At 39.4% G+C, this 14,672-nt stretch overlaps 1 protein-coding gene across 1 annotated transcript in view; it reads right to left on the reverse strand.

Moving 5' to 3' along the window:
- arr (low-density lipoprotein receptor-related protein 6) overlaps positions 1-14,672 on the reverse strand; it is a 330,860-nt gene that overhangs the window by 80,845 nt on the left and 235,343 nt on the right. Inside the window, exon 10 of the mRNA XM_067135921.2 lies at positions 3,404-3,710. Within this exon, the coding sequence (XP_066992022.2) occupies positions 3,404-3,710 (307 nt within the window). The remainder of the gene's footprint in view (positions 1-3,403; positions 3,711-14,672) is intronic.

The raw sequence follows: 14,672 nt of genomic DNA on the forward strand, positions 1-14,672 counted from the left end.
AATCAGTCAGGATCTGATGTGTAGAAGATGTGGTAGGGAGGAAGAGACCTCCGCGCATATGTTGTGTCAGTGCGAGGCTCTTGCAAGCACTAGACATCGATATCTTGGCTCACATTTTGTGAGCCTGGAAGACATCACGAATGCCAACATCTGGACACTGGTATCCTTTATAAGAGCACTAGGGCTGGACTAGGCAAACTCATTTAAGGGACACAAAGGGTCTTCACAGACCTACGTGTGGACTACGCGCAAGTAAAAGCGACCCATGGTGTTCTCCACGGGGTGGTACTAATCACAAGCAGTTTCATGCTTCTAATTTGACCATCCCTTGGTTGCCCCTTTTAGTCGCCTCTTACGACAGACAGGGGATACCGTGGGTGAATTCTTCGTCTGTGTCCCCCACCCACAGGGGGTTCAATGAGTTTGTTCATGCTTCCTGCTTCCTAGCTTCATCAAGAGAGCAGGTGTCAATTCTTACTGAGGGGCCATTGTGAGAGATCTTCTGTCTTACCATGGAAAGTGGAGGATAAGTTGAAAGCCAAACAAACACAGGAAACGGTAAGAGACAAGAAGATAAAGATGAAATAGGTGGTAAAGGGTTAGGCACACAGGATAAGCAGCACTTTTCCTTGGATTTCTATCTCAAAATAATATCATAATACAGTGATTTTATACATGATGAAAGTAAAAATAATTTTCTATTTAAAATTTTGTAACAGCAGAACTTTGTTCAGATCAATTGGGGTAAGGAAAGTCCAGACTAACCGAAGAAATGTACAAAACATCAATACACCATTCATACTTGTAGAAAGTAGATAACCACCTATTAAACGCAGTAATGGAAGTAAACATAAACATAGTAGAAGGGCACTATAATTAGTAGAAAATAATAAGAAAATTAAATGTACTAAAAATGAGATTTAAGAACTTAATCAATCAACAATTTCCAAATTCCTTATCTCCCAACCACGGGACAGACAAAGAACCTCAGATATATAATATTTATAACAAACCAACTCCTAACAAACCATTTGGAGTGCAAGGCATTTCCATTATTTTGTTTCATTATTATTATTATTATTATTATTATTATTATTATTATTATTATTATTATTATTATTATTATTATTATTATTATTTACATATTTTACGCCCCCATTGGAGCACTTTAATCAGTCATATACATTAAAGTCTACCAGCTTTCCAGCTTCTTCATCCGCTCCCAAAAATTATTCATGCAGGTAACAGAGCAGGACAATGGATCAGTAGTACAAGACAAAGATGGAACCAGGGGAGAATTCAAGACTTTCTTTGACAAGCTCCTGAATGGAGAGGCATCAAATGCAATTCAAAACAGAGAAGAATCTGGAAAAAGTGAAGAGACCAGTAAAAATATGGAGCCACCAATCACAAGGCTGGAGATAGAGAAGAGCCTTAAAAGTATGAAGAAAGGCGCTACAAGAAAAGGGGCAACAAGACTTAAAAGCATTTGCATTTGCAGATGATGTAGTAATTTGGGGTAACTCAGAGAAAGATGTGGAAGAGAGACTGCAGGGGTGGAGTCAGGAGTTTGAGAGATATGGATTAAACATCAACAAGGCTAAAACGGTGGTGTTGAAGGTACAGAAGGGTGACAACCACCCAGAAATCATGCTAAATGGCACTAAATTGGACAGTGTTACAGATTTTAAGAACTTGGGTAATATAATATTCAAGGATAACTTAGCTAAATATGAAGTAAACAGTCGAAACAGCAAAGCAATACATTTTTACCTCCAAGTAAGAGAGCTACTATGGGATAAACAAGTACCACTCAAAACCAAGATGACACTGTATAAATCATACTACACCCCTATCCTCACATACAGCCTGGAAACTGCTACATTAACAAGAAAGGACAACTCAAAACTCCAAGCAGCACAAATGAAGTTCCTACACACAATGATCCAGAAGACCAGGAGGGATAAAATCAGGAATGAAAAAGTCAGAGAAGACACAGGTCTGGAAGACTCCTTAATGCAGAAGATCCAGAAGGCAAGACTGAAAAGTTTTGGTCATGTGAAAAGAATGAGTGTCAATAGGTCTGCAAGAAAGGAGTATGAAAGAGAAATAAGGGGAAAGAGACCAGTGGGCAGACCTAGAGAAAAATGGACAGACTTAGTGAAGAAGGATGTAGAGGAGAGGGGTCAGGATTGGGAGCGGATTGTGGATGAAGAATGGTTCATGGACCAAACAAAATGGAAAGGGCTCTCGTATACCACACCTGGGAAACTGGAGTTGGTCAACGGTTATGATGATGATGATGATGATGATGATGATAAATTCAAGCCTTCTAAATCATTCATGATCTCTGTGAACCAAGTGTTCTTTGTTTTATTTTTCCAAAAGTAACTAAATATCCACTTCACTAGTCGGGTTTCTGGCAGTCTGAATACATGGCCAAAAAAAAAAAAAAAAGGCAATTCTCTTTTTCCGCTTTGTATCTATTATTGATTCGCTTTCACAATACACTACTTCATTAGGTAATAATCTCCACTGGCCATCAACTTGGTTTTTCTTATTGATGACTGTCCTGATGATTCTTCTATCTACTTTCTGCAATTTATCGGTTGTTGATTTAGTGTTCAACTTGAAGGGTGTTTCACTAGCATAAGTTGCTTCGAGTTTTACAACTGTATTGTAATGTCAAAATTTAACATTCATGGAGAGAGATTTTTTTAATAAGTTGGTCAGGTGATTCGCAGTTCTGTTTTCACTTTAGATGTTCTGCTGTCGATCGGTGTTTTCTCTTTTGTGTTCCAGGTTATAATTTCCCCAAGATATTTGAACTTATTCACGACCTTAATTTGTTTGCCACTGTCGAGGTAAATGGCCAGTGTTTCAATTCTGAAGGTCGACATCATTTCAGTCTTTTCAAACGAGATTTGCAGTCTGATTTTTGCAGCAATTTTCTCGGGTTCTTCAATTTGAAATTTAGCTTCTTCCACACTACTTACTAGCAATGCAAGATCGTCTGTGAATGCTAGGCAATTAAATTTAATATTTCTGCCTATCTTGATGTTTGAATGACATTTCTTTACCCATTCTCGCATGACTTTCACCAGGGCTAAGTTCAACAAACATTATTATTATTATAAAACAAAATAAACTTTCAATGTATCAGGTCATGCTCAGTACTTAACATTTCTTAAGTACAGAACAAAAATAGCCAACCGGATACCAGTGGAGTCAGAACCAACACCCGCCCAATTTTGCATCGGATGCTCTATCCAAATGAGCTATAGTGGTCTAGAACATATTTGTTCTGTTGGAAGGGATCTAAGTGTACAAGTCCTGGCCATTAAATGAAATGAATAGAAATTAATTGATATGAGGGAAGATGAGGGAAGAAGAGGCTACTCACCTATCTGGCAGGCACACACGTAGGCATCAGGTTTATTTAGACACAAGTGGCTGCATCCTCCATTGTTCTGAGCACAAGGGTTAGTTCCATTAACATGCCCCAGACGAACGACTTTCAGTCCCATCACATTGGGCAGCTGGTCTGCTATCACCTTACGCTGGCTACCTGTATGCTTGTTCACGCGTTCAATGGTGCGTCGAGTCCAGTCAGTCCAATAGAGGAAGTTACCGAGTAGACTCAGACCAAAGAGATGTGGTAAAGTATCGCTGATCACCACTCTTCGATCTGTGCCATTCATATTGATTACCTACAAACAGAACAACACACTCATGTTACCTATATCATCGGTTCAAAAAATCAGCATAACAGCAAAGCTGATCAACTTAAAACAAGTATGAACTACATTGACAAGTAGCATGCAATGAACTGGTCACAACATTGCAATACAGTGTTTGTTTGTTTGTCTGCTTGAGTGTGCAAGAACAGGGAAGGGGCAGATCAACTTTCGTAAGATGTAAGATTTTGTTTACGTTAGTAGTAGTAGGAGCAGCAGCAGCAGCAGCAGTAGTAGTAGTTGTTTTAGTGGAGTAGCGTGTGTCCTTCTTAACCACAGGCCTTGGTTCAAACTGGAATTTTAAATGTGAACTGACAGCTAGAACAAGGTTCATTTAGCCTGGGGCCAAATGTGGAATGGTCTTTATGAGGGGCGGCCGACGTGGTAAAAATGTTAAGCAAGACGGCTGAAGATGACATCATGCTGATCAGGTGGCACTCTAATATCTGCATGCCACCTGCCCTGGCACAGCAACATATGCATTATAATAGTAATTAGTAATAAAAATGGAAGTAGTTTTATGTTCCACCAGCTATTTTTACATTTATCTGAGACGCTGAGGTACCAGAAAATGTGTGCTGCGGGAGTTCATGTGCTGTGAATCTACCAACACGAGGGTGGTTTATTACTGTGCCTTCAAATATTGCTGTACTGAGCCAGAATTGAAGCAGTCACTTTGAACTCGGAAAGCCAACAGTCTATACCATCTGAGCCATTCAGCCCAGCGAAGAATTGTACCAGGAAAACGAACAACTGATGGAGTCAATAAGAAAATGAAGCCTGAAGTTCTACGGACTCTGTTCCGAAGGATGAAAAGTGGTTGACAAAATAGTGGACGATAGACTTAAGTAGTTTCTGGAGGTTAGAAAGAACTTCAGCAGGGTTTTTCTCAGGCAGGAAGAGGCCTCAGATTAAGCAAAGTACTTACAGATCAACAACTTCGAGGGCTTCCATAAAGCACTGGCACAAAACAGAGGATGGATGGAGGAAAGAAGACAGGCTGCCAGAGAAAGAATGCAGTGATTCTGGGCTGCAAACTAAACTTACAAAAGTGAATAAGTTTCTTAATGTGGTGTCCAATTGCCCTAAATATATATTTGTTTCTTTTTAAGTGCTACGCATTTTAACCGTAATTGGAGAAGAAGTGATGCCTGAATTTTGCCCTGGAAAGTTCTTACACATGCAGGTATATTTTCGGACATAAAACTTCACATTTAAGTACCTTGCACTGTGACCTGATTCTGCAACTTTGAATGTGGAAGATATTCTAACTTTGCAAAGGAGCTAGTTGAAGATTTTGTCTGACCCTGTGGCTGAACAAGTCGCCAAACCACTAAAAGATAATATGCTGTTTCAATTAAATGGAAATTACTCTAGGTGGATACATAACTCACCTGGCCCTGTGCTGTAAGGGTAGCGAGCCTACCTCACCCGGCAGTCCTATGTTCAATTCTTGGCTAGGTCAGGGACTTTTACCTGGACCTGGTTCGAGGTGCACTCAGCCTACGTGACAACAACTGAGGTGCTATCTTACAGTGAGACAGCAGCCCCAATCTAGACAGCCATGAATAAGGACGGAAAGGATTTGTCCTGCTAACTACGCATCATCTCATAATCTGAAGGTTTCTGGGCTAAGCAGCAGTTACTTGGTAGCCCAACGGCACATTAGGACTATAGTGCCACAGCATTTGATTTGGTTTTATATACATACACTAACCGAGATCTGACAGATTAACCAGCTTATAAAAGAACTACTCCCCAACAAAATAACTGGTAATTCGGCTCTTCCAAAACTCACAGTTAATAGAACATACAACCAGTGTTGTTGCTGTTGTTATTACGATACCTCATCAGCCATGGTTGTTTAGCAAAGAGGTATCATGTGTATGTCTTTCTTTTCTCCTCTCATAGAATTAACCACATGAGGTTATACTTAATATTTTTGGTTCTAAATGGGTTAGATTTTATTTTCACTTATCTCTGAGATGCAATGTAATTTGTTAGCAACTGGAAAACATATAAAAGAACTACTCCACAACAAAAGATCTTCTTAATATGCCTGTCAATGTTTGTACATAAAGGATTTGTTCACAGTGTACTGCAAATTTTTAAAATGTTGAGTAGGATGGAGAACAAAAGATAATATTGAAAAAAATATTATATCTGTATAACATCCAGTTGTAACAAGTCGGAGATGTGTAAAAAAAAGGAATGTGAGGTTTTATAATGATCTTGTTTGAATAGTACATTCTTTCTGTGAGTAAGAAGTTTTCTTATAAAGAATTGTTCATATTTGAGCAGAAACCTGTGTTCAGACTTTTCTCATGTGCGAAATGTTCTAAGTTGAGGTGTTGTATTTACATAGCAGAAGAATAGTTAGATTTAGGAAATCAAATCTGCACTTTAATTTGACTCATTTCTAGATGTTCATTAAAAAACAAATGTTCATTTCAGAAAAGTAGGTGGTAATATTTTTAGATCTCTATGCTCTAAGGTTACTAGATTATTTTCACAATGTCTGCAGTATAAACACAATAAAAAATAATTTTGCACTATGCATGTTTGTTTGCCATTCAGTTACATTTTTTCATACACATTTTAAAGGATGAAAATACTCATTCTGCTTACATGCTTTTCTATTCCAACGTGTTCTACAACATAGGTTTTCCCACCATTCCCGACACTAAAGGTTGTGGGGCACAAAGAACACATGGCAGCAGATCATTTACAACTTGAAGGGGAAAAGGAAACTCTTTCAACGTTGAATCGTTTACCGAACATTTTTGTTTTTTAGATATTTTCCAAACTGTATAAACTATTCTAATGACATTCATTACCATGCAGGTGTACCATGTACAAACTAAATGGGAAGTTACACACTGCGGAACTGACATTCATTTGCATCCAAAAGGCACACTGCACATGAGTGCAAGCAGTAGACCAAAGAGATCGCTACAAGAGAGTACTCGGAAGGGAAACCATAAATACTACCTGTATATTTTTATAAAAAGGGTGAGTTAAAATGTCACAGAATGTTACTGTTCATGTAAAACCATACCAATAATGAACACTGTAAATCTGGGGTTTTCTGGGGAAAAGTAATTAAATCCAGGGACATTCCAGGGAGAGATTTTCTCTTGGGACAAAAACCAAAATTCAGGGAGTGTCTCTGGAAAACAGAGATGTCTAGTAACCTCACTATATAGGGCCTACAGGGTTATTACAAATGATTCATCAGGTTTTAAAAACCAGTATCTTGTGAAGAACTGCACATAAAATAATATTGTTATTGGCTTTACATCCCACTAACTACTTTCTCAGTTTTCAGAGACGCTAAGGTGCCTGAATTTTGTCCCGCAGGAATTCTTTTACGTGCCAGTAAATCTACCAACATGAGGCTGATGTATTTGAGCACCTTCGAATGCAGTAAAACCTTGTTAAGACGTTTCTGCAGGGGACAAGGAAAAAGAACGTGTTAAGCGAGAAAACGTACTAATGAATACACTAATAAAAACTATCCGATAGGGATATGGAAAAACAGGATACGGTTTTTCTGACATAAGGAGATTAAACATCGTATATCCGCGGGTACAGTGAAAATTCTATGAGAAGAGAGTATTAAAAGATGTGAAAAAACACGAGAGAACAAATTTCAGAACTTACTCCGGTGGGGCTTAGAACATAACAATAATGCACTGAAAAGTGCGAAAAAAAACCAAACAACAAATACGAAAACAGTTGAACGGGCCCATAGAAATATCGAAGTTTTATTGCAGATCACACTCTTTCTAAAACAAATGTTAGTAGAAGCCTTTTATTTCGGACCAGTGGATTATTACATATTATCTTTCTGGTCACACACTTAGATAATGAATTGGAGGTTATACACTGCTATGTGCGACTGCAACAGAATGACTTTTGTCCGCCACTGTGAATCGACCAAAACTTTGACCGACCAGGTCTAATTCGAGTGATCGAGTCCAAACTGGACGGTGCAAGTTTCAGATTCACGCCACCTCTGCGCGCTTAAAGATGTACAGTGGAACCTCGATTCTCCGTTTTTGGAGGGACCACCAGAAAAAAAGTACAACACGGGAAAATGGAAAATCCAGGAATGAATGAACCAGGAACAATTTGGCTAAACATCACAAAAAAAGAAATATGTATACTTAAAGTCTTACAAACACCCCTAAACCAAACCAAACTACAGCCCCAATGCGCCTTCCGCCTACCAAGCGACCACTGCTCGGTCCGAAGATCTGCACATTACGAGGTGACGCATGGTCAATGTGACGAATACTCTTGGCCGTTATTCCGGGCTATCTAGACCGGGGTCTCCATCTCATCATTAGATAGCATCTCATTTAAAGGTACCGGTACTTGTAGAATAAGTGAATCTGGAACCAGCCCTCATATCCAGGTAAAAATGCCTGACCTGGCCAGGAGTCGAACCTGTGTCCTCCAGGTGAGAGGCAGGCAAGTTCGACCGCGGGGCCGGCTTCAAAAATTAATTACCGGTACGCGACTTAAAAGTCTCGAAACTTTACATTCAGTTTTACCGGGGAAACTTTGTCACTTTCCTCTCAAAACTTCTTTCAGTTCAGCAACTTTGATCGGTCAAACTGTCCTAGAACCTAATAACATCAAGCCAAACAATCGACCACAAGTATTTTTTAATTCTCTAATCTAATAAAATAAAGCACATTGGATACAAAAGAGCCCAACATGATTGCAAAATCCCTTTTTCTTTAAATATTCCATTATAATTTGGTCACCGGTATACTGTTCGTAGTCAGTTTGTGGAAATCTTGTACTGCGCAAATTAGGCCTACGGCCTACATCGACTTTTAAAGGTTATGTTGAACTCGAGAATATTGTTTTGAATGTAAGTATTGATTCTCAAGTTTTCGAATGCATTATATTCAATTATGTCCGTCACTAATCACAATTAAATTGGAGAGAGAAAAAATATCATCAAAACTTCCGAATTTATGGTTATTCGCGACCTTGAGCTCAGCTGGAAAGCGCACTCGCTGTCCTAGTCAGTACAAGTGCGAAATGATCCAAAGTTTTTACATGTAACGTGCGCAAATAAAACAACTGCAGTTTTAACGTTTTAACACAATAACGTGAAATTCCTAGTCTTACATTAGGACCCAAACAGTAACAGGCAATCCCAAAACCTCCCATGGCTTTATGTATGTAAGGTGCAATATCTGTTCTGGTCTCGATAACGTAATCGTATAAGATAATATTAAAATTCTAAATTTGGGTTACTTAAGAAGGAGCACTGAAAGCTCAGTAACTATACAGTGCCCTGAGGGAAGTGCCAAAAACCTGTTCAGCGATACGCTCGGAAAAAGCAAGAAAGAAGTAAACATCTAACCCTGGACATAATGTAGACGCTTTGCAAGTATGAACATTTGACGAAACTCGTTCCGTCTTCAAGTAGAGCTGTCAAAATGTGCTCTGTTTCCTTCCATTTGTTGGTCACTCTCTCCTCGATTCTCTAAAGAATACCACCCGAATTCGATGCTAAGATGGTCCCTTATGCGAATTCACCGCCGATCGCTTTTCCGCTTCCTCAAATTACCGCATTGACTGGACGTTAACACCAAGATTCGCAAGTATGCCGTAGCCGTCCTTTCGTCAGAGACAGTTTCTTGAAAAACGTGTGATCGAGGATTTAGCGTTGATGGGACTGAAATTTCTGTACGGTTGATACGGGAAATCGTTTCTTCGAGGAACGGATAATGCGGGATTTTTAAAACGTGACTTAATTAGGATGCTCGCAGGACCACGTAATTTGAACGGATAATATGGGAAAATGTAGTTTCCGGGAACGTATAATCGAGGTTCTACAGTAGATGTCAGTTGACTTGCCGACAGACTTCAATTTTGTTTTCATTAGTAAGGAATTTCACGACTTTTTCCATATTCATAATTAGGCTATAACCACACTGGTCAAATTCACACGATTATGTTCCAGATGTAGGCTATCGTGTAACAAATATTCGCTACCCGTCACTGTACAACTAAACACGAAATACATTTCTAACTTCTGAATGGAATGCAAAATACAAGCACAAACAAGCTCATTGTGCTATTCTGCAGTTTCACTCCTAACCAGCAAGCAAAACTGAGCATTTCTGAGGCTAACGGCTTGCTCCCCGAAGGTGCAATTTATTCTGTGAAGTTCAAGAATTCAAGGCCTTTTCCAGTTATCACGTAACTGCGGCTAGGGCTCTTACCCGAGTTGGAAATCATGTTCCTTTCACAGGGGATAACAAACAACATTTTCAGGACTAGGAAAAATGTAATCGTACTAAGCGGTAATAGCGAAAATTCGTGACAAGGTAAGTGAAGTATTTTCATATAGATTTAATACGATGAGAATCAGGACTTCAAATTTACGACGTGTTAAGTGGGAAAACGTGTTAATGTGGAGCGCACTAACAAGGTTTCACTGTACCACCAAACTGAGCCAGGATCGAACCTGTCAAGGTGGGGTCAGATGGCCAGCGCCTCAACTGTCTGAGTCACTCAGCCCGGCGCATATAAAATAAAGAATGATACATGATAAGATGTGAAAACTCATTAAATTTTAGTCCAAAAATTGCAGATGTTCAATGTGTCTTCCCTCGCCGCAAGATAGGGCGAAGGTGCAATTTTTTCCATCAGGAAAATATTCTTGCTGTCTATAAAACTGTTACTTTTACTCAGCGTCAGCTACAACCGGCCGCTACACGCACGTCTCACTTGCCAGGTTCGGCCAACTTCGGCGGCTAGAAATGCATATGCCTAATCGCGGGCGTTGAAGGTCAACGAACGAGTTTACTGCGCCGTGGTATGGTCACACACACACACACACACACACACACACACACACACACACATACACACACACATACTCCCCTGCATTTTTCAAGCACATATCTCACAATTTCATCTTCAACTTCTTTAAAGTGTTCTTGTTGCGGGCCACTGAATGCATTTTTTGTATAGAACGCATTTTTTAGCTATCTTTGTCTTCACACTAACGCTGAATATTGGCTTTAGTTAGGTAGTTAGGCCTATGCCGTATTTTCTTGTGGCTGCACAATTATTCTACACTTACGAGTGTTTGATAAACATTAACTGAAAATTGGCATCATAATATCGACGAGAACCCGTTGAAAATTTGTTGGCAATACTGTTCCACATATCTTTACAATAAGACGATCCATCACGAAAATATCCCTGTTGTCTATAAAACTTCATTTTACTCAGCGTCAGGTACAGTAAACGCATTATAACTCTGCCACTGAGCCGTGGTCTTTCTAAGAATTCGAAAACTCGCATGTTTTGATGCCATTCTGCAGATTTGAAAAACGTTTTTGTAGAGGCTAATAGAATGTCATTCTCTTTTCACTATTTCCCGAGATCCAGTGACTTTACAAGGAAGCACTGTACAACCGGTTGCCACGGTTAGCGATGTATAATAAAGAGACGGTTGTTTATTGTCAGCGAGTTTTGTGTGTGCGCGAGCGGATGTGAAAGGAAGCAGCGTGGTTACCGTGGTAGTTGCCAGTGGTGTTCATTACTCCTAGGCCGCGAATGCAAGACAACCCTTGATTTTTCACATGAGATTCTGAGAAATACACGTCGTCTTGGATTCAGAGAAATACGGTATCACTCCAGAGGCTTCTGTGGCAAACATTTCAGTTTTCTTCTTCAAACAGTGTCAGCTAACCTAACTGTATATGTAACACGAAAATGATTTACATGGGAATAACCTTTCCTAAATTTAACTAAATGTAAGAAAATATAAACTATCCCCTGAAATCAGTGATTTATTCTCCCACATCTTGAGGTGTGTTACATTCTTACTTAATTTCAGTATTTAACCTTAAAATTAAGAGATTGTTTACTTCAGCTTTATTTTTAACAAATTAACCACTCCTATCAGCCACGTTATTTACACATTTATTATGAAAACGTGTTATCCTCTTTCATTTCAAATTTTTTATAAAGAACAGCAGTCGACGGGTATTACTAATCGACTCCAACATCGCCTTCGAATGTGAACAAGAGTGCTCGCAAATGCACACAGAGAGAAAACTATACCGTACTGAACACGAGCGATTGAATTTTGTGGCAAACGTTTCAGTTTTCGTATTCAAACAGAGTCACCTAATTTAACCGCACTACACATTATACTTCCAGTGCTAGTAGAGAAATGATAACCTTCTCGCTATAAATTTACATGATAATAGCCTTTCCGTAATTTAACCAGACGCGAGAAAACAAACTATCCTCTGATATCAATGATGCACTCTGTCATATCTTGAGGTGTATCCCATTCTTACTTAATTGCAGTATTTAGCATTAAAATTAAGAGGTCGTTTATTCAGCCTTCATTTTGAACAAGTTAACCCCTTAACTGGGACATAGTTTCATAACGTCACCCAGCCAGTGGGTAATTATTCAGCGCAACGTGCACTTTTGGAATGGGTACAGTAGTGTGCGGCAGATGTAAATACTCAACAGAAAAATATATTTTACTTGATTTACTTGAATTATTAGTGATATAGTAGAAATTCAATAGCATTATGATATTACCATTTTTCTTGTAAACCTGTAAATATATACATATATATGCAGTATGTTTATACAAAAGTGAATATAAAAAGTGTTCCATTATTATGGTGACATTTTTCAGGTTTTCAGATATGCATCAATAGGTTCTACATACTTTCTGGTTCGTAGGTCATTCGAAAATTGCGCACAGTGTGGTAAATATGGAAGCATGATCAAGCACAAAGTGCCACGTCACATTCGTCACAGCAGTAGACAGTTTCCCGTCGCCTCTGGTTTGACAGGCACGCAACACAGCATTTTCTAGAGTGATTCCTACTTCTGGTTGGCGGGTTCTCAGATAATTCAATGTCTTTCCTAACCAAGCCATGTTCACATCACATGGAACAGTTTACTATGATACACAAACCAATTTACAAAAAGTTATCAGAACATGGACAATGGAGTTCGCAGAACAACTGTATCGTAACAACAACAACAACGACGACGACAACTCGCAAATTTAGTAATTTCAATGTACATATGCACAAATAAATTCTTCATGAAGAATTTGGCGCGGACCGCACGAGGCAACACGAGACAGCTGTCTGACTGCCGCCTAGGCGCGAACTACCTGACTGGCGTGAGACCGGATGAAAATGAATAGAACAGCAATAATCACATCTAATATGAATGGAATTAGTTTTAAATTACGATAGTAGATTGCAGAAGTGATTAAGAATAGGCAGACGCCTATAGGCTGCTAACCCTATGTAAGAACACATTTAGAAATACAAGAACTCCTAAAGGCGTCAAACCCAATACTCGTGCGACAGCTGTTGACGCCTTTAGGCGTCAAGCCCCGTTAAGGGGTTAACAACTGTTATCGGACACGTCCGACTCGTTGGCTGAATGGTCAGCGTACTGGCCTTCGGTTCAGAGGGTCCCGGGTTCGATTCCCGGCTGGGTCGGGGATTTTAACCTTCATTGGTTAATTCCAATGGCCCAGGGGCTGGGTGTTTGTGCTGTCCCCAACATCCCTGCAACTCACACACCACACATAACACTATCCTCCACCACAATTACACGCAGTTACCTACACATGGCAGATGCCGCCCACCCTCGTCGGAGGGTCTGCCTTACAAGGGCTGCACTCGGCTAGAAATAGCCACACAAAATTATTATATCGGACACGTTTTCGCACTTATTACGGAAACATGTTCTCTTTCATTGTGAATTTTCTTTACGGAACAGCAGTCAACAGGTATTACTAATCGACTCTGACATCGCCTTCGAATGTCGACGAGAGAGCTCACTAGTGGACATAGCAAGGAAACGATGCTAAAGGGGATCGATCATATGCAACATAATCGCTGGGGTTCATAAATATCGGTGACAGAAAGACTCGCGTGCGCTTAATCGCTCGTAATAACGAATGTGTCAGCGATAGGGCTCTCGCTGTAACCAAAGGATAATACACAGTTTAATACAGGACTTTTGAAGGGACAAACAAAACTTGTCATTATAACGGGGTTCTCGTTATATACCATACTCGCTATAGCAGACTTCTACTGTATATTGTCCAATCATTCTGGCAAGATGGAATATTTTCACAGTATCCAAATAAAAAATGAATAGGAAGTTCCTCAATAATTATATTCCACTCCATGTACTTGCATGCTGGCCTATAACTGAAGGAATTACCGTATTTATGCAAATAATCCCCGCATATTTAAAAAAAAAATTTGAGGCACGAAATTGGGGTGCGGGTTTTATTTGCGTCAAGGTTGCCAACATGCTCCTGGCTCACCTAGTTTTCGATGCTGAGTGTACAGTTATGCTTTGTGCAACCGTAGATGGAAGAAAACTGTCCCCATATGTCATATTTAAACGGAAAACAATTCAGACTTTTAATTCTAAACCGATTTTACATTTTTTTTAAATAGTACCATATTTTACAGAGTAATTTAAATTTACTCTGCGTCACGACAGAACACGTCTTCCGGAACATGCAGGGGTAGCTTTGCACACTTCCACTCACTTCGGTGTGTCTATAGTGTGTTTCATAGTTGAAAATAGAGTGAAATCATAATTCTTTTGTATTCAGCATTTAGAAATGCCACAATATCACGCAGCAGGCAGTATGCGGAAAAACAGAATCCGCAAAAACTGGCGAGGATTAGCATTTCTGAATTACAAGATGGCTGTTAATTCAAAATCACGTAATTGGAATTCCAATTTCTGTATTATGAAGACTTTGAATTAACGAGGTTTTACTGTATCGCAAAACTAACATCAGATTTCACCGGTGTGTCTATTTCAAGTGTTTACATTGCAAGAAAAGAATTATCCACCACCGGTCGTGTTACTGTCCAGTAA

This window comes from Anabrus simplex, chromosome 1, assembly GCF_040414725.1.
Source record: "Anabrus simplex isolate iqAnaSimp1 chromosome 1, ASM4041472v1, whole genome shotgun sequence".
NCBI classification, from domain to species: Eukaryota; Metazoa; Arthropoda; class Insecta; order Orthoptera; family Tettigoniidae; genus Anabrus; species Anabrus simplex.